The 21,791-nt window shown below is 42.8% G+C and overlaps 1 protein-coding gene across 1 annotated transcript in view; it reads right to left on the bottom strand.

Annotated features, from left to right (window-relative positions):
- LOC126260589 (atrial natriuretic peptide receptor 1-like) overlaps nt 1–21,791 on the bottom strand; it is a 940,475-nt gene that overhangs the window by 797,794 nt on the left and 120,890 nt on the right. Inside the window, exon 2 of the mRNA XM_049957924.1 lies at nt 15,593–15,752. Within this exon, the coding sequence (XP_049813881.1) occupies nt 15,593–15,752 (160 nt within the window). The remainder of the gene's footprint in view (nt 1–15,592; nt 15,753–21,791) is intronic.

Here is a 21,791-nt window from a genome sequence, read left to right as displayed (position 1 = left end):
ATTCTCAAATTAAATTCTAAAAATCAGATGCAGCTCCCACACTGATCCGTAGAAGCGAGATCTGGGTGACTATCAAAAAGCAAGAAAGCCATTTTTAGGCATAAGAAATGAAATTCCTCAGAAAAGTTGAACGTCGTACAATCGGCGAAAACTAGAGAATCAAGACATTATAGAACATCTAAAATATTTTAGTCTAAATGATAAATTCTAGATTATTGAAGAAACGCAATTTAAAATGATTTCCTCTTTCGGCTTGTTGGTACAGCAACCAGTGTGCAGAATGTGGTGAAAACAATAGTCTTGGTAACAGAACTGATTTTATTGCTTCATTTATTCATGACACGGATGTCGCCTATATCAAGGCACCTTCACGTTGACCAGTACAGCGCTAGTAAGTGGGTTTTGGGTGCTACAATTAGGGCATCAGCAAAAATAGACTGTCCTCTTTATAGAGAGTAAAATACATCGAAGCAAGTAAGTGTTCACTTCATATGTTAAAAGCGTAACATCCGATAACTTTGCATGTTTGTGTAGCATAGACCAGTGGTTACAAGGCAGGATCTGGTTTCCAGTAGTCCGTCACATGGAAAAATACACTGGAGTTATTGTTCTTCGTTATCTGGTCTGATACACTACACTCACCTCACTATAGTGTATTAGACTGGAGAACGAAAAACGGTGCTTCCATTGTATTTACCATGTGCAGGAGCACCGGTACCTGAGTTAAGTTTTGCAACAATACCGCTAGCCACCACCGAATATCCCTTGGACTCCAAGGGCAGTATGTCTGTGGATTAAAACGCAAACTCGCTAATATGGGTAAAAAGTAGCCTACGCCATGCACTGCACAGGATTCGAAACACACGCATAGAAGTTGAGTATTATTCTTACTTAGGGGGCGTCCATTAACTACATGAGCTCAAATCAACAATTCCTATGAACGTTTCTTAACTTTTCTTTAGTCTCGCAACGATAGAATTATGTTTCTGGTGCCTCCACCTTTCCAGAAGCCAAACTGATGATATTTAACACATCCGCAATTTTTTTGAATTCCTCTGTATGTTATTGCTGTCAGAAACTTGTATGCATGAGGCGTTAAGTTGATTATGCGATAATTCTCGCACTTGGCAGCTCTTGCAGTCTTTCTAATCGTGTGGATGAGATTTCTCCGAAAATCAGATGACATGTCGCCAGACTCATACATTCTACACACCAACGTCAATAGTCATTTTGTTGCCACTTCCCCAAATGATTTTAGAAATTCTGATGGAGTGTTTGAGCCTTGCTGCGGCTCGCGTTTGTGCTGCTTGTAGGTTTCCGCCTTCTGTTGCGGGTCAGACGGTATCGTTTAGTTGGCACGGTTGCGGTTGTTTGTCCTCTTCTCGTGTTGACTGGCGCCACTCAGTTTCGTGAGCGTTGCCTGTCCGCTAGTGGCAGCAGCGGTGGTCATAGATATGCAGTAACTGTCGACGTCGTTGGGGTGACGTCGTTTTTCTGGGTCGTGTCAGTGTACCAGTTCGGTTGGGGACTCAGGGGATCCAGGTCCACCCAGCACCAGAACAAGCCCGGACCGATGGCGGCACTCACGGACTGCCAGATAGATGGAAGGGCTGTGGTCACGAGAATGCACGACCTCGTCGTAAACCGGATCCAGCAAGCCATAAGATAAGAGCATTTCAATACAAGTAGAGAAACCTCCACCAATGTGATATCTCGCGCTTTTCCAGTGACTTGGGTTAGTGTTGCTGCTCGTAGTGTCGTCGAGGCGAAGAGCAGCTGTTGGAGTGCCTTCTGCTCTGGTGGTAGTGATTCCTTTCTCGTTCCGGGCGCTCTAAACACAGTATTCTGGAGACGTGCTGCAGACCGCCGGTTCCGGCTTTGGCGTATTGTTCCACCGTTGCATTTCGTTTATCGGACGTCAGGTAGCGTCACCAAGATTATCTTTAGTCATTCGTTAGACTGCCATTAGTCTGAGTTACCACCTTGTGAAATGAATGCAACTCTTGGCTGCCTATCCCATCGCTCGCGAAAGTATTTGTTACTGGACCTTCTCAAAGGTTGATTCCTGGAGCACCGTCTGTGGCCCCTTGTGTTACAAAGTTTACCATCATCTTATTTCACCCGTTTGGTGATCAGTTTCTTGTTTTTTTAATTAACCTTTGCTATTGTATTTGCTGTTTTACAGCAGGTTTCTAATTTTTTTGTATTATTGCCGTCCCTGGCGTGTAAGGCCTTCAGCCGTGATTGTGGTCACTTGCCTTAAGATTTTAATCTGGTATTTGTATTTTAGCAGAAAGCCTTCCGCTGTGTTTGTGGCGACTTGCCTTTAATATTTCAATACGTGTAATTTGTAAGTTGCAGTGAGTTTTGAGCAATTCTTGATTTATTGCTATTCCTGGCGAGTAAGGCCTTCTGCCCAGAAAACAGTGGCTTGTTTTTAAAACGTTATCTGTTGTATCTGTATTTAAAGCTGATTTGCTAAATTGTAGCTCACTGAAGACACTATTATTTACACAGTTGTTTATCATTCATTAATAACGTGTGGTATTTTATGCATTGTTGAGTCTGAAATTACTAGTTTAAAACAAATTGTGTGTCGCTGTAAAAGGCAAACAATAGCAACTGATTACGGCCCCGTCCGCAATCGTAACCGAATCCTGCCCTCCCTTAACTACCAGATCTCCATCCCTTCTGCCTTATTTGATCTTAAGTCATCCAAAGCTCTTTTAAATTCTCATTCTAATACTGTCTATCTATCCACTCTCTCCTCTGCAGTTATCAATGGCACTCGCTCTTAATTTTACCACCCTTTCTTTTAATGTCACCGAAGGTTGTTTTTACTTTCCTTTATGCTGAGTCATTCCTTTCGATAATCATTTCTTTTACGATTTCTTCAAATTTTCCTTGCAGCCATTTCGTCTTAGCTCCTCTGCATTTCTTAAGAGTATTTATCTCATTCCTCACTTCCTTGTAATTCTGGTATTCCTGAATTTTCCTGGACATTTTTGTACTTTCTTCTTTCATCGATCAACTGATGCATTTCTTGTGTTACCCATGGTTTCTTCTCAATTACCTTCTTTATACCTATGTTTTTCTTTCCAACTTATGCAATTGCACCTTTTAGAGATGTCCATTCCTCTTCAACTGTAATGCCTACTGAGCTATTCCTTATTGCTGTATTTATAGCCTTAGAGAACGTCAAGCGTATCTCGTCATTCCTTAGTACTTCCGTATCCCACTGCTTTGCGTATTGATTCTAAGAGACTAATCTCTTAAGCTTCGACCTACTCTTCATCACTACTACATTGTGATCCGAGACTGTATCTGCTCCCGAATACGCCTTACATTCCATTTCCAGATGTTGGAATCGCTGCCTCAGCATGTTGTAATCTAACCGAAATCTTCCCGTGTCACCCGGACTTTTCAAAGTATACCTCCTCCTCATGTGATTCTTGAATAGAGTATACTCTATTACTAGCTGAAATGTGTAAATATCGAAATTCATCGTGCAATAGACGATTTAAAGAATTCTGTTACCTTAGGAAGCAAAATAATACATAACAGACGACGCAAGATGGACATTAAAAGCGGGATAGCATAGATAAATAGGACACTCATAGCCAAAAGAAGTCTAATAATAGGTACCAAGCTTTGTCCTTATTCAGAGGAAGAATGTACATTTGGAGCACAGCATATTTGGAGCACAGAATTGTATGGAATTGAATGACAGACTGTGGGAAAACAAGAAAAGAGAATCCAAGCTTTAGAGACGTTGTGCTATAGAAGGGTATAGAAAACAGAGTGATTAGATACGGAATGACGTGGTTCTCCTTAGAATAGGCGAGAGAAAGGAACATATGGAAAACACTGACAAGAAGAAGGAACAGGATGATAAGACATGCGTTAAGACATCAGAGAACAATTTACATGGAACTAGAGGGAGCTGTATAGAATCCTGTACGGGAATGAATTTAATAAATATATGAGGACGTTCTGTGCAAGTGCTACTCTGAATTCAAGTTACCACAAGAGAGGAATTTGTGGCGGGCTGCAGGAACTCAGTCACAGCATTAATGACTCAAAACAAAAATAAAATCGAGTTTCCTACTTTCACGTAATGAAGTATCTTCACATGGCAATCAAACGCATGAAAGTTAAGAATTGCAAAGCGTTTCTGTTACGAGGAATGGCACAAGTCGGGGTTTTGCCGTAATGTGATACAGAATAGGATTCTTTTTATAGACGTAATTCGCCCTGTACGGGATTTCCAGATTGGCCGGATGGGCATCAAAAGACTTCTTGCTGTCCTGAAAGCTAAGAACTACGGAAGATTGCCGCTGGCTTCATCATCTCCACTGATCTCTTCTTCCGACGGATCAAACAGAAGCCGCAAAGCTGTAGTCTTCTGAGTCCTTTCTACAAGGATGTACTTCAGAGCCACATTCTGCTCCATTATTGTTCCAGATTGTTTTCGTAATAAGCAGCCTCCTTTCTGGCTGTCTGTATGTGTATGCATGTATTTGTGTGTGTGTGTGTGTGCGTGTGTACGTGTATGTGTGTGTGTGAGAGAGAGAGAGAGATAGAGAGAGTTATGTAGCATATTCCACATGAATATATATTTATTAGAATGGCAACTTCAGAAGTCTTAAATGAAAATTATGACGTGAGTTATAGTTGTTCGCATTACAATTTCTATCTTAAATGCGGAAAGTACAGATTTCCTTACTGGTTATGTACAGGTACTGCATGTACTCCATATTGACCGTCAGTTTACACAGAAACCGCTTACGTGTATTCAGTGCGTGGTTTCCACTGCCTTCTGTAGCAGTCACAGCGTTGATCATTGCTGATTCGTCCGCCTATCCCAATGGCAAGATGGTTCCCTGAGCCTCTTTCCTCTCCTCTTTGACAAGGTATTTGTGAGAAAATGGGTGACTATTTACACCGGAAATCTTCGTTGGTGATGAATTTTGTCCAGAATTAAAATAATGGCTGGGATTATACGCAGAACCCACGACGTTTTGATTACTAGTCAAAGACGCTACACTAATATCAGGGGGTTGTTGTCACGTTTATACGAGTATAACATCATCAAAAATCCCAGAAAGCTATGAACAGTTCCATATTATTGGACTAGCAAAAGAATGCAGTTAATTCACATGAAGTTTTATTTTTGTAACTACTGTGTCGAAGTGTCACGTATTTTTTAAAGCAGTCATTCTCATGTCTTTCGATCTAATGAGTAATTTGGAATACAATTTCATCATAAAATCTTTTGTTCCGGCGCAGACGGAAATTTCTGCGAAAGTTGGTAAAGGTTTATAAAGGTTATGTTTAATTATACACAGCAGATGACATACATATGCCTAAATTCGTCGTGTTCACACTCAGAGCTGATCCAACTTGAAGATCATCCTAGAACTACAGTCACAAGTGAAAACAGTGAGAATGTCCCCGGTACAACATGGATAATCGAAGGCGCATGTAGTAGCTGAGGCACCTCAGAAAGAAAAGAAACGTATGTTTTACGTGCAGAAGTAATTATGAGAAATCGTTCTTTCTTTTAATGGTGCCGCCATTTAAAGACTGTCGGGCAAAAGCAAAGCAAATTTTGAGAGTTCTAAGAAAAATAAGAATCACTTGGTGTGTTAATATTTCAATGATGCTCGGGCTTGACTCCACTACATGAACCTAGAAAAGAACAATAAGGGCGGCGAGTGGAAACTGAAGTCTCTAAAAAGACGAAGTCTTTTTCGTTTACCAGAAAATGTAATATGTTTGTGTACTAGCATGTAAAACGGTTCCATTTATTGATTACTTTGCCTGAAAACAAGTGGCGAGAAATATAGATGTCTTCTCTGCAAACTGGGTGAAATTGACTGCCGAAAGACGTAAAAACCATTTATCATTGAGACAATACACAGAGGGCAACGGGAAAACTGAGGGATTTGTAGTGTAAATTGTATGGACATCCGCATTAGCGAACAGAATTGACACCCACTCCTTCATGTAAGGAAACCTGTGTCTGTATACTTGTTTGACATCAAATAAGAGGCTTTTAACAGCCTGAAGTCGGAGAGTCATATCCGTCTCTTTCACGTAACATACCCTTGAACAGTTAATTTCGAGATGTTTCTGAATTATTAGGTCTGAAATATTTGGTGGCAACGGAATTCGCATTTTTTCGGTTTTCCTACAGTTTAGTTTGATTTAGGACTTCTTTGTGGTGCGTACCAATACATCCTCTTCTGGATGTTTATTCCATCTGGGAGGGCGCTATCACTCGATGCTATAGCGGTGCTCGTATCCGAACAGTTTCGGCCGCTTACTATTATAAACACAAACGGTTACAGGATTATTCTGAAATTGCAACAGAAGGAGTCATATACTTTCACCTGACTTGTAAACTTTCTGTTCCTACTCTTGTTTCTTTGTTAAAATTAGCTTCTTTTGCAAAAACACTGCGGAGTTTACACAGTTTAACCTCACTAACATGCTAATGCAGTTGCAGTTGCGATAGAATCCTGAAACAGTCCGTTATGAACAAGCGGTTGAGGGCAAGTCAGATGAGTAGCTTATAAAAAGCTCATGGTCTGCATAAAAATAAACATATGATTCCTTCACCTATACTACTTATTATTTCCTCATCTATCGATGGCTCGTAAAATGATTGATTTTTAAGTGAAAAAATCTGTCGTTATTCGTATACTACAGTAGAAAAGAAAGTTTCGCAGGTTAACTTCTCGTCAAAATACTATCCGCTTTGCATGCTATCATTTGCCTAAAACTCGTTTTGATATCTACTATCGTTTGCGAGATATCGCGAAGGTTATGAATATTTTATTTTCACTCCATCGTTTGCGTACTCGATCGGAAATGAGTTAATCACATACCGTCCATTTTCTCGAGAGTGATGAGAGATATAGATCACGTCTCAAGTTTAATAAAAAAAATGTTGCCTACATTTCGAATGTAGCAATGTATAACTTATCATTTACCTAATCATAAATCATACCGGCCCCTACTTTTCATTAGAAACTATTCGAATTTTCCACAGTACCTTACTTAACAACGGAATTTCGTAATAACTATGTCCATTGACGAAACGATGGGCAGTTCACCATGAAGCTGACACATGAGATGTGAACCTTTTTTTTTAACCAGTTGTTTCTTTAAAACCGTTTTGCCGGCCGGAGTGGCCGAGCGGTTAGAGGCACTACAGTCTGGAACCGCGAGACCGCTACGGTCGTAGGTTCGAATCCTGCCTCGGGCATGGATGTGTGTGATGTCCTTGGGTTAGTTAGGTTTAAGTAGTTCTAAGTTCTAGGGGACTGATGACTTCAGATGTTAAGTCCCATAGTGCTCAGAGCCATTTGAACCATTTTTTAAAATCGTTTTAGAAATGTTGCAGTGTAGCCGGCGTCTCCAAGCTTCCATTTCTGCAGTGTAGCCCAGATGAAGAGAGAATGTTTCGTCCATAACAGACGAAGCACACATTTTAATCGGCGGCAGCAGACTTAAGTACCCGCTCCTTCGGAGCAGAGGACTGGACTCGTCCGCTGCTGAGAACGAGAAGGCGTTTCTGCACAGGGGCCTAGTTGTCTTTCACAACCTCTACTGATCCATGAACTACATAAAAGGTACTCTCAGTAGCGGATGCGGACGAGAGTAAGCTGAATTATGGAATGACGACAATGGAAATTTCTACCCGGCCGGGTCTCGAAGTCGGATTTCCCGCTTTACACGATTGGTTGTCTTAATTCCTTTGACTATCCGTGCACGAGTCACAGGCGAACCAAAACTTCCCTATGTCTTCGGTCATGCATCACAACCTGCACTCGTACACATTATGTAATTCTCGTACACGGGGACGAAATTTCAGTTGAAAGTCGTCTACCATCGGCGGATAAATACCATACTTCAGTGCCTGTGTTGTTAAGAAGTACGATGCAATTTTACTTCGGACATGCATGAATGTCTAAAAGAACATTGCATCTTAACAACATAGGTCGTCCAATATCGGCACTCTACTGAACCGTCTGAATGTCTCCCTTTCCTGCTGTGACGTTTGCAACTGCTTTTTCCACAGCTGGTATGCCTCTTTCATGACATTCAGTAAAAGTCACAATACAAAAGCTGCATAAATAGCAATTTCCTTTCTTTGATGCTGCCTTTTGCAAAGCTAGATACAGTGAAGTGACAAAGATCATGGGATGGTGTCCAAACGCGGGTAGCGGCAATATCGCATACACAAGGTATAAAAGGGCAGTGCATTGGCGCAGCTGTCATTTGGACTCAGGTGATTTACATGAAAAGTTTTCCGTCGTGATTATGGCCGCACGGTGAGATTTAACAGGCAGGGAATTCAACATTACAAGATCCACAGTATCAAGAGTGTGCCGAGAATACCAAATTTCAGGCATTACCTCTCACCACGGTAATGCAGTGGCCTACTGCCTTCACTTAATGACCGACAACAGCGTCGTTTGCGTAGAGTCGTCAGTGTTAACAGGCAAGCAATACTGCACGAAATAACCACAGAAATCAATGTGGGACTTACGATGAACGTACCGCCGTTGGGGCATTGTGGAGAAATTTGGCCTTAATGGGCCATGGCAACAGACGACCGATGCGGGTGTCTTTCCTTAATAGCGCGACATCACCTGCAGCGCCTCTCCTGGGCACGTGACCATCTCGGTTGGACCCTAGACGAGTGGAAAACCGTGGTCCGATCGGATGAGTCCCGATTTCAGTTGGTCAGAGTTGATGGTGTGGTTCCAGTGAGGCCCAGACCACACGAACACATGGTCTCAAGTTTGCAACATGGCACTATGCAAACTGATGGTGGCTCTATAATGATGTGAGCTGTATTCAAATGTATTGGACTGACCATTGACTGGAAATGGCTACTTGGAGACCATTTGCAGCCATTCATAGAATTTATGTTCCCAAACAAGGTGGAATTCTTCTGGCTGTCAATGCGCCGTGACACTGGGCCACAGTTGCTCGCCACTGGGTTAAGGAACTTCATTGGACCATTCGACCGAATGATTTGGCCTCACAGATAATCGAGAGATTAGTTCGTGCACAAAATACTGAACCGGCAACACTTTCGCAATTACGGACGGCTATAGAGGCTGTATGACTAAATATTTCTCCATGGGTTTTCAATGACGGCAGAAGGAGGTCCGACAAAATAATAGGAGATATCGCGGGACTTTAATTATTATTATTATTATTAGAGTTATTGCTGTTGTGCTCTTCAGTCCGAAAACTGGTTTAGTGCAGCTCTCCATGCTAGTCTACATACTGTGTAAATCTCTTCATCTCCACGTAACAGCTGAAATCTACACTTTAATCTGCTTACTGTAATCAAGCCTTGGTCTCTTTCTACAAATCTTCTCTTACATTATTCTCCATTACGAAACTTATTACTCCATGGTATCTCAGGATGTGTACTACCAATCCATCCCTATATTAAATCAAATTGTACCATAAATTTCTTTTCTCTTCAATTACAATCAGTTCATTTTCATTATTTATTCTAAATACCCATCTTTTTCTTCTGTAGCACCACATTTCAAAAGATTCCGTTCTCTTCTTGTCTTAAACACACCATAAGAAAAAAAAATCGGCTCCCCATAAAGGAGCTATCCGAATGGAACGAAAATTGTTATGTGAGATAAGCATAAAGAGAGCTTCACAAACTCAGAAAATCAATAACGCGTTTATTCTTCTGCGAGCCTTATGAGAGTGTGATTGCTAGTTATTGAATTGACTGATTGTCATTGAATATTCTCATGAGGCATATCGTGCCAAATTCTGTCCAATTGGCGTGCTGGATCGTCAAACGTTCTCAATTGGAGGGAAATCGGGGACCTTGTTGGCCAAGGTAGAGTTCGTCCAGCAAGAAGGCAATCAGTAGAAACTCTCGCAGTATGCTATGCGGGCGGGCATTGTCTTGCTGAAATGTGAACACAGGGTGTCTTTCTATGAAGGGCAACAAAACGGGGAGTAGAATATTGTCGACGAACCGATATGCCATAAGGGAGCCGTGGATGACAAGAAAATGTGTCCAGATATGAAATGAAATTGCATTTCAGACCATTACTTCTGGTTGTCGGGCCGGATGGTGGGCGATAGTCAGGTTGGTACCCAACAACTGTTCGGAGCGTCTCCAGACACGTCTGCGTTGGTCACCGGAGATCAGCTAGAAGCGGGACTCATCACTGAAGACAATCCTACTTTAGTCAATGAGATTCCAGGTAGAATGTGCCCGACAACACCGCAAACAGGCTTGTTGGTGTACGGAGGTCAATGGCTGTCGGTGCAAGAGGCACAGTGCGTGCAGATACTCTCCGTGAGCCGCCTTTTAATGGTTCTTACAGTCACTGAAGCGCCATTTGCACGTCAGATAGATGATAATGATGAATCCGGGGCTCTGGGTGTCTCTCTGGCGATTGCTCTGTCTTCTGTCGCCTCTCTAGGTTGACTGCTTTCTTTTTGATGCTGTGTTCAGCCACTGTCTACCCTTTCCTGACAGCATCGTCGAATAGTGGCACCACTCCTATTCAAATACAGAGCGATTCGTCGATTACTCCAATCGGCTTCTTTGAGCCCGACTACACGCCGTGTCTGAAATGCTGATATCTACGTATATATGTACGTTTACGCGCCTGTCTGTGAGACACAGTTACTATCCAACAGAGTACACGGAGTGAAATTCGAACAGACATTATGCCATGATATCGACATGCCTCCTGTTTACTATCCTTGTCAGTTGTACGACGAAATTGCGCTGCAGCGTCGAATTTTCATCCATCGGCCGCCAAAGTTTATAATTTTGCATTTTCCGTCGATAACTGTATGAACATCAATTTGTGACCACTTTCCCTAACTCCATGGTGGTGCGTCACTTTGTTTGCAGAGTTAACGTTAGACATGTATTCAGAACTTTTACTACAGTGCCACGCATGTTCGTCACCCTGGACATTTATTTTGTACATAATTTTATTAAATGCTTATTAATATCTCTTATTGTCTTGCCCATCTTATTTAAGTTCTAGCTTAATTAGCCCAGGAGGAGACTAGTTGGAAGGACGCAACCTGTATAGAGCCACTAATTTTCTGTGGTAGGAGGTTCGCTTTATGCTACCATTTATGCTGTGTGCCAAACTTATTTGTTACATGCAATAGGTTTCTTGCATTCCAGAAGCAACCTAAAGCAATTTTGAGGGGACCATTCAGGTTACAATACATGTAATAACTATGGATTACAAAATGCCATAGATGAAAAGCAGATACATAATGCTGGAAGGCTAGTTACTGGGTTGGTTGCAGCAACAGAGCACTGTATGAATTACAGTTCGCAGGTAGAACGTAGATATCAGAAACGGAGCTAGTACGAGTCTGATGTTTGGGGTTGCATAACTAAGAAATCAAGTCGCCACTGTATAGTCGCCAATGCAGACTCAGCGCCTTATCGGCTTCCTTCCTTCCTTCCGCAGCTCCGCGAGTGTGACCAGTCTGACAACGACGATGATGCTTTCGCTTCCTAATCGGCGACTCGATCTCTCTCACTGAAGCGTGCGCGAGTGTATGACAAATCCTGACGTAGCGTGGAAGCTGAGTGCTGTAAACTAGCAATGGCAGGGCGAAATGGGATCAGACGGATGACGAAGCTAGTTTTTCTGAGGCTGTGGAAGGTGTAAGACGAAAATCTAATGACACAGGGGATGAGACGACAAATATGCTCCATTACAGAAAGATTGATATATGGGAAGAGTTCGATGCTGCAGTCCACCATTCAGACGAAAAACAAAGTTTGTCCAATTCAAACAAAATGATTGTATTCTTCTTCATTCCGCCTCAGCCATGAGGAAACATATGTGCTCCATCAAACGGAAGCAGGGTACAGAGCAACGCCACTCTTACGTCCGTACAATTAAATGTGCTCTATTTGTGTATTCTTTTGGTCATGGAAAATTCCGTTTGTGGCTAATAGCGTCTTATGTATCTTATCATTCATTTTTTAACTTTTTCGAAGGCTGTTGTAATTTATTTGAGCAATTAATCACAATTTAGACTATACACTTCGTTCTGATACGTTTTCTTGTGTTTTTATTACAGACTTACTGATGTGTCGGAAGGAGAGTAGTGTAACTGTTACACTTCTCTGAACGGAAATTAAATATTAAATAAATCTGCAGCAGTCTTCAGAAATTTTTATACATATAAGTATTGCCTACCACACACCGGGAAATAGTGTCAGAGACTGTAGTCCCCACCAGACGAGGAACAAATTGGGCTTAAAAAATCCACGGAGAAAAAAATGAGAGCTGCTTGGAGACGCCAAAGACTGAATACGAGGGCCAATCGCACATGATACCAATTTTTTATCACCAAGAAGGAATTGTGCGACATAACCGAAAGTTGGTGGCGTGTTTCTACACCTGAAGGATTCCGTCGTTTCAAATTTCGTGTCAGTCGCACACGGGTAGCGCTATTAGGATGCAAATCAAGCTTGCTTCACCCTGTAACGGTCGTGAGCGTTAGTTACCTTGGAGACTGGACGTGATGAGTTGACGTTTGATGAGACTGGCTTTAAGGTGACAAAGCCATTATCAGCACCTCACTGAGTTTCAACGAGGTCGTGTGAAAGGGATGTGAGAAGCTGGATCCTTGTGCAATATTTCAGAAAGACTTGGGAGGCATGTAGGCACTGTGCATAATTGCTGACATCGGTGGTCATGAGAATGTACGGTCCCAAGGAGACTGGGCTCAGGACGGCCACGTGGCACTACAGAGAGGGAAGACCATAGCGTTCGGAGTATGACTCTGGCGCATCGTACTGCATCTGCAGCAGCAATTTGGCAGGCAGTTGGCAGCATTCTCGTGATTATCTCACTCACCCTTACTGCAAGTGCGTGCTCAGGCTGGTGATACGACTGTTGTGCTGCCATTCATGAAGATCATTCCACAGGCTGCTTTCCAACAGGATAACGCTCGTCCACATATCACTGTTGTAACCCAGCATGCTCTACAGTGTCGACGTGTTGCCTAGACTTGCTCGCTCACCATACAAATTTACGTTTTTCAAACAGCACGTGTATGTTTTTTCTACGGAAATGAAAACTTATATATAATTAGTGACGTTGACCCTGTTTTCAGTGTTCTAAACCTCATAACTTATGAAGTACTTAGACTTTAAAGGTCGGCGACGGCGCCACAGTTTCTGCTGTAATGCGCGAAGAAAGGTTGCCTATGGCAGGCTTCAGGACAGTGCAGACAACCCGCATTACGGCACTACAGCACCGTTGTCATTTATTTAAGTCAAATTTTTCCGAAAATATAAGGTTAAGAGCAATGAAACCAAGTCTGCCATCAGTAATTGTATATATAGTTTTCAATTCTGTACCAAAACATTCACGTGCCATCTTAAAAAACTTAACTTCGTGTTAAAAGTGCTGTTTGTTTACTTGTATGTTCAAATGGTTCTGAGCACTATGGGACTTAACATCTGAGGTCATCAGTCCCCTAGAACTTAGAACTACTTAAACCTAACTAACCTAAGGATATCAGACACATCAATGCCCGAGGCAGGATTCGAATCTACGACCGTAGCAGTCTCGCAGTTCCGGAATGAAGCCCCTAGAACCTTTCGGCCACAGCGACCAGCTTACTTGTAGGGATTGTGCATTTCTGCTCATTGTGTGAGCCCCTGACACAGGCCCATCACTGTCCAATTGTATTTCTCACATTTTGTTTTTATTTCAGAAATATGTCAGGTGGCGGAGTTACTTGGGGCGCCCAGTATATATAGAACGGTCAGAAACATTCTGAAAAGCTTGTAGGGGAGGTTGTGCGTATTAATAAGCATTTAGAAAAACATTCTATATTTTGCGCTGAAGTTAGGCAATCAGGTCTTTGCACATGCGAATTCAAGCGCTTGTACGCGTTAAAATAAGGTAATGCACAGCAACCTGTGGGTCCGTAAGTTTCCAGTTGTTCGAATGCTCATTACCAAACAAAATGAACCTCTTTTTGGAAGAGATAAATTTAAGCTAGGCGAGAAAAAGGTACGTTTGTTCGGTTTGAGGAAACCAAACGAACAACAAGTTTGGCGACACTATCTCTGAAAGGCTGCTAGAATTTGTGCGTATCACGTCTTGATGGACTAACTTCAGTGCTAAATAACTCGGAAATGGTAAAACGTAGCGAATTATTTTCTCAAGAACTGTTTCTCAGCACAACCTCCTCTGCAACACCCTTACAAGTTTTGATCTCATTCACGTTATAGTGCTACAACGATGAAAAATAATATTACGACGATGTCAAACCTTATTTTCATGACATAAAGAAGAATTGACCATATTAAAAATGTAATTATAATTCTATTGTTTTAATTTTTGTGCTTAGCGAATCAAAGACTTTCTAGTGCACGGAATAAACTAGCATTGTTTGTACTACGAAACTATATAGGATTGTTAAGTGTGAACTGATTCTATGTAAGACATTTTGGACTGGGGGGATTTTGTTCTCGTACTGGGCGGAAGTGAAAGAAAAGTTTCTTAAACGATGTATGTAATGTGAATGTATAAAGGCTATAAAAAGGAGAGAGAGAGATAATCCTTGCGGACAATAACCATATTGTATAAGAATAGGTAAATACAAGTTATTCAAAACAAATATCTCTAAAGTGTATCGTCTTGTGATTTTTAAAGACTGAAAATTGCAGTGTTTAATCTAAACCTGTCCTGAATAACAGCGAAGAACATTTATGTCATCATATATTTTCTTCGTTTGACCACGGTTGTGATTCGCATGTTACTTTTTGTTACGCGACGTGTTAGGAATATTTTCATTATACGCGCAAAAGTGCACACAGCTTTAATCGAAACTGCTCCTTTCGGAAACGATAACTTTTAATCAGTACAATTACGCGAATACCGTCTAAATCGCAACCGTGATCACAAAAGTGTTTCCTGGACCTGATTTTTATAAATGTGTGGACTTGAAAGCGAACAGCATTGCACCATCGCTGGCTCGCAACAATTGAAAGAAAACAAAACAGGGACTGAACAACTTTAAATTTTAACGCCGTCAGCGTTACGAAATCTGAACGACGTAAGTTAATTAATTAAATATTAACAGGAAGAGATTTATTAAATTTTAAAGATTAAATCATAGCAAGAATATAACGCATTTTAGCATCATTACGTTTCTTTGCATTAATACTTCAGTATCAGATACCATTATATCTATTTAAAAGACAGTGCGTAAAGAAAATTGCCATTTTTTATAATTATTATTAAAGCAATTCAACAACACACTCGCCAGCTGCTGCTGGTAGCGGCAATGTCGTGAGTCTCCCGTTGTATTTAAGAACTCGTGTGCTCGCTTTCCTTTCTACCCTGGATTCCAGTCGCAGACTCGAGCGAACGACTTTATGGTTAAATGGACAGTGGCGGAGACTTGTTAGTCGAGTTTCCGAGTGTATGGAGACCGCGGGTTCGCAGATGACATCATAGATTCCGCTGGCGAGTTTAAAGCGAGGGTAGGCAGCTCGTGTTAGGAAAGAGACTCGGCTTACCTGTTGAGGCTGCGGATGGCGGCCTTGAGCGCGTGAAAGTCCGGCCGGTCAGCCGGCTCGTCGGCCCAGCAGCGCCGCAGCAGCTGCAGCACAGCTTCGTCCTCGTCAGGGGGCGTCCGCGACTGCTGAGGCGCGGGGCTCTTGGACGCTTCCGCAGTCCCTGCAACAACAGGTGTCGTCACATGCACGGCTGTCGCTGTCTGGTAAGTTGTACAGGGAGAGTCATAGAGAATGCCACCACAAGCGACCACAACTTGATATCTTTTACCTTGGGAGAAAGAGAGTGCCGCTGGGCCACGGGGTGGGAGGTGCAAATAAACTATAGAAGAGCTGACTGGGAGCGCCTAGCGAGGGAGTGTGACATTCCTCCATTACCGGAAGGTGACAGGTATCTAGACATTGACGTAGACCAGAGAACAGAGGAACTGGTGAGTGCAGTGACAAGAGCGGTGAAGGCAGCCGTACCTACAAGGAGGAGGGCCATGGCGGCCTCTACGTCACCATGGACTGCTGAACTAGGTGAACTGCGTCAATCTGTCAGAAGGCTGAGGAGGCACTACCAGCGCAGTGTCGTCTGGCAGGAACGCCAAAGGTGGCAGATGTTATACAGGGAGGAAAAGCAGAAGTTCCAAAAGGAACTACGCGAAGTCAGGATGAGAAGCTGGGAAAATTTCGTGCTTAACCAGTTAGTCACGGACCCATGGGGGCTTCCATACAAGCTGGTAAGGGAAAAAATCCGCTCTCCTCTGGAGTTATCAACAGTCAGGTACGGGGGCAGGATGACGGAGTCCTGGCAGGAAACTGCGGGGGTCCTCCTCCGGTCCCTGTTGCCTGACGACAATGCGGAAGGGGAAACAGAGGGACAGAAACAACTTAGAAATGAAGATCAAGAGGAATACGGTAATGAGACAGCTGTCTACCCCTTTTCAGAGGAGGAGGTGGCAACCCATATAAGATCATTAAAAAGAGGAAAAGCACCTGAGCCGGACGGCATTGTGGCGGAGGTAGTGCAGTTTCTGGCGCCTCAGCTAACTGCGCCACAAACACATCTTTACAACGAATGTCTCCGACAGAGAAAATTTCCAAAGAGATGGAAAACGGCAAACGTAATTATTATAAAGAAAGGAATGGACAAGGATCCTGCAGAAGTGAAATCTTACAGGCCGATTTGCTTGTTGGAGATATTTGGCAAAATATTGGAGAAACTACTGGCTGACAGATTGACGGCACACCGAGTGTTGTGCGGGGTGAGCGACAGGCAGTTCGGGTTCAGGCCGGGGCGGTCAGCATCTGATGCAATCGCCCTGGCGGCCGAGGTCTGTGGCTCGACCCCGCACAAATACGTGGTTGGCATCATGGTTGATATCAGTGGTGCCTTCGACAACCTTTGGTGGCCTTCGCGCTTCTCCTGCTTGCGGGAGAAAGAGTGTCCAGGGACGCTATATGGTTGCCTGAGGAGCTATTGCAACGATCGGGAGGTCTGGTTATCATCATCTAGCGAAAGAATCGGAAAGATAATTACCAAAGGATGTCCCCAAGGTTCCGTCTTAGGACCCCTTTTCTGGGACATACATATGGAGCCTTTATTAGATAGGTTACAACAAAGCGATGAAGTGCTAGAGGTGATAGCCTACGCGGATGACCTCCTGTTGGTTGGCGGCCGTAGCCGCGAAGACATCGAACCAAAAATAGAGACAGCATTAGACAAACTCAGGCAGTGGTGCCACGCGACAAAAATGACGATATCACCCAGTAAATCCACCTACTTACTACTAAAAGGAAATCTTATTAGAAACCCGACTGTCAGAATAGACGGATCACCAGTTCTCCGACGACGAGAGACACGTTACCTGGGAGTTATTATTGATGAGAGGTGGAGCTTCGGGAAGCACATTGAAACTGTCACCCAGAGAGCCCTTCAGATATTAAATAACCTAATCTCCATAGGCCACAAAAGATTTCATCTTCCTCCACACCTAATTAGACTTTATCACAACAGTATCTTAACTTCAGTTGTGGGCTACGGCTCGGGAGTCTGGGCGCACAGGCTCACGAGGGTTGTGCCCGCCATGGCAGTGAGAAGGGTCCAGAGAAGCATGATATTAAGATCCGTAGGTGCCTATAGAACATCTCCAGGGGGGGCCCTATTAGTCATAATGGGGCTCTGCCCTCTGGACATAAAAATAAGAGAACAGGCGGCTTGGTATTGGGCCAAGAAGGGAAATTATGAGAAGATTGCCGATATCATGGGTATTAGATTGAGGGATAAAAGAGAGATAAGGAAAAGAGGGGAGGAGCTCTGGCAGGAGATTTGGGAGGTAGAAGAGACTGGACGAAGAACCTTCCAGTTCCTACCCGATGTAAGGGAACGACTTGGACTGAAGTACTTTGAGCCTACGCGAGGGTTGATCCACTTTCTCACTGGCCATGGACCCTACCCGACATATCTATGTCGATTTGGGAAAAGGGCAACACCAGCGTGCGACTGTGGCGATCCGGAGGGCACGCCCGAGCACGTAGTTTACGAGTGTCCCCTCTTCAATGATATCGCCAACGGACTACGAGACAGACTACCCAACCGTGACACACACCAACTACTTAGACGAGAGGATACTTTTCAGATCTTGAACACCCTGGCTAACGAGGTATCTCGAAAGGTTTTAATCGACTATTTAGGAGAGATACAGTAAGAAATGAGCGACAATAACCACCAATTGAGTCCTAGAGCCCTATTCCCATACCGCCTGTGCGAGGACTGGCCGACTACCTCTAAGTTGGGAACCGCCACGTGCAGGACTAGGGGGAGTGGGGAACAACTACCGATTGCGACACACACACACCGGACATGACGTAGGATAGGTTAGTTTGTAGAACTTAGTTATAGGAAATTAAGATAAGGACTGCAGCGAATTTTAACATCGAGGCCCGCCCAGTGCCAGGGACATGCTCTTCGGGGTTAGCTCGAAGAGCAGGGCAAGTAAAAGTAGGTTTATATCTTCACTGGCACATATGTGACGCTGCAGAATACATATATAAATTAAATTAAATTAGTAATAGGAATTAGGCATAAATAATATAAGTAGACATTAAATGCCCATTGTTACTAATGTTAACTGTAGCTCACCCACTAATAACTACACTAAGCTGCAAAAATTTAAAATAAATGTATCACTGTTAGGACCCACTAATGTACTAAGGTAGTGGGTTAAATTTGTGTAATTATAATGGTTTTGATAATTAAAAAAAAAAGTTGTACAGGGCTTGGCTAAAGCGGCACTGCGTTCCTTGATAATGAAACACACCGTTTCTCTGCATCGACTTGTTTCACAACGTCCAAGAGTCCACTCATCAGGCTTCTATTTTCTTCCAGAATATCGTAGTTCTGACAGGCTTCGCTGCCTAGCTGGTGTGAGGAGATTTTCCAGAGATTTTGTAGCCAAAAATTGGAAACAAATAGTTTCATTGAGTCGAAGCGAAATCTCGAACTAATTTTGAACATAAATGAGCAAGCTTTATCAGTGGAATTATATGATTTTTTTAAATTCTGGATAACAGTTCAGTTCATAAAATTTTAATTATTATGTAAGATGATTTATTATGGGACAAGTGTGAAGTCGTCCACATAAGTGCTAAAAGGAACTCGTTAAACTTCGGTTACACGATAAATCAGTCTAATCTAAAAGCCGTAAATTCAACTAAATACCTAGGTATTACAATTAGGAACTATTTAAATTGGAAAGAACACATAGCAAATGTTGTGAGGAAGGCTAACCAAAGGCTGCGTTTTATTGGCAGGACACTTAGAAAATGTAACAGACCTACTAAGGAGACTGCCTACACTACGGCTGTCCGTCCTCTTTTACTGTTGCGCGGTGTGGGGTCCTTACCAGGTAGGACTGACTGAGTACATCGAAAAAGTTCAAAGAAACGCAGCACGTTTTGTATTATCGCAAAGTATGGGAGAGAGTGTCACAGAAATGGTACAAGATTTGGGCTGGAAATCATTAAAAGAAAGGCGTTTGCGACAGAATCTTCTCACAAAATTCCAATCACCAGCTTTCTCCTCCGTATGCGAAAATATTTTGTTGACACCGACCTACATAGGGTGGAACGATCACCGCGATAAAATAAGGGAAATCAGAGCTCGTACGGAAAGATATAGGTGTTCATTCTTTCCGCGCCCTATACGAGATTGGAATAATAGAGAATTGTGAAGGTGGTTCGATGAACCCTCTGCCAGGCACTTAAATGTGATTTGCAGAGTATCGATGTAGATGTAGATGTAGACAGAAGTCCTGTTTTGCATATTTTATTATCAGCATGATGTATTCGGCCTTGTCTCTATGCCGTTCCAAGACAGTTGAAGACATACTTGTATTGGCGGGAAAAGTAGTCAAACATGGCAAAGAGCCCTCTGTGCCAGACACGTTTTTGAGGTACACCCAATGAGCAGAAGTTCATTCCCCAGAAAGTCTCCTGTAACAACAAACTTATCGTCTACTATGTGATGTATTTAAAGGTGCAATAAAAGGCTTAAGAGATCCGAGTTGACAAGTTCCGGTTTTTAGTAAAACTTAAGTTATTCTGCACATAAGAAGAATATTTAACAACTCAGAGGTGAAGATCGCAACGAGGTAACTCTGTATGGCACCATGTGGCGTGTACCACGGAGGTCAAGGACTTGGCCTTGCCAGAGCGAATCACAGGCTTAGTGCCAGTTTCAGTTATGGAGACAGAGCGGCCAGAGGGGAGACTATTTCTGACTAAGGTTTGGTATCTTACAGACGTTGGTCTGCTATTTTCTCATGCTGCTGCATTTACTTGGGTGAGGTCACTAAATTCACTTGGTTTAAACCACATTTTCCACAAGCGATTCGTTTACGTTTCTTGCATGACTTTTTTCTTTTTAGTTCGTAGAGAAATTTCTCGCGTAATGTGTTCTTTTAAATTGCAATGGAACACGGTATGCCTCTGTGTTAGGTTCAGAAAAGTGGGTCCGCTTGGATAAAGGTATCAAGTTGTGCAGCACACACACCCTTGAGCCCTCATGGAAACTATCAGTGAGCGGGTTATGACGATCATGTAATTTCTTTGGTTGTGCAGTAAATTTGCAGGAATTTGCATAACCTTTGCGTAACATTTCAAACGGTTTGTACCCCTTCATTTAGGGCTGCCTGTTATGTAAGCGAATTGCTTCAGTATTAGATCACCCTCCGCTATATGAAAGGATCTTTCTTCATGTGATCAATTAACGACTCTTTTGGAACAATTTATGCATGCTGTACTGCCAGGCGCTGTATCTTACGTAACATTTATAGCCCCACTGTTAGCGCTGCTGTTGGAGTTCGTCGTTGAATGCAATTCCACCGACAGCCACAATTCGGGTCAACCGTCTACGTAATTTAATCAATAATTGCCAGGAAATAACAATTTTCGGGCATAATGAGATTAAGATCGTACAAACAGCAAAGACATTTGCTCTGTACGAGTCATCTATTACACGAAGTTCTCATTACCTTTGCGGAAAGCAATGTTAATGTTACTTAATCAGTCCCTTCGCAAACACTTCCGTGAAATGAACGTTGTGCTTGAGAAAGTTTAACCGTTTGTCTCTAAATACTGTATTTCGAATCAGGTATCGTTATCACAGACTTATGAAGGATAAAAGACCATGAATTGCCGGCGGGTGTGGCCGAGTGGTTTCAGGCGCTTCAGTCTGGAAGCGCGCGACCGCCACGGTCGCAGGTTCGAATCCTGCCTCGGGCATGGATGTGTGTGATGTCCTTAGGTTAGTTAGCTTTAAGTAGTTCTAAGTTCTAGGGGACTGATGACCCCAGATGTTAAGTCCCATAGTGCTCAGAGACACTTGAAATGACCATGAATTAGTTTAAAAACTGTGTCAGTATTTCTATGGAATATATACGTAGGGTCACAAAACAACGGTTAACTTTCAACATTCCTTAACACCTCTATCGGCAAACAAAGTTTCCACTTCTCTAACATGTCGCATAACTTGACAGTTACGTCAAACATGCGACACAGGATCCCGAGCGATGTCTGCTACTATTATACAAAGTATAGTCCGTGCTGGAAATGGGTCAGTAAGTTATTCTTGTTATTTAGCGGCCTGAGGCTCTACATCTGTCGCAAAATCGAATCTCAAGATCCCACCGTATTTATCATCCTTCATGTCCTTTCC

Source organism: Schistocerca nitens, chromosome 5 (genome assembly GCF_023898315.1).
Source record: "Schistocerca nitens isolate TAMUIC-IGC-003100 chromosome 5, iqSchNite1.1, whole genome shotgun sequence".
Taxonomy (NCBI): domain Eukaryota; kingdom Metazoa; phylum Arthropoda; class Insecta; order Orthoptera; family Acrididae; genus Schistocerca; species Schistocerca nitens.
This window is presented reverse-complemented; position numbering and strand designations above follow the sequence as displayed.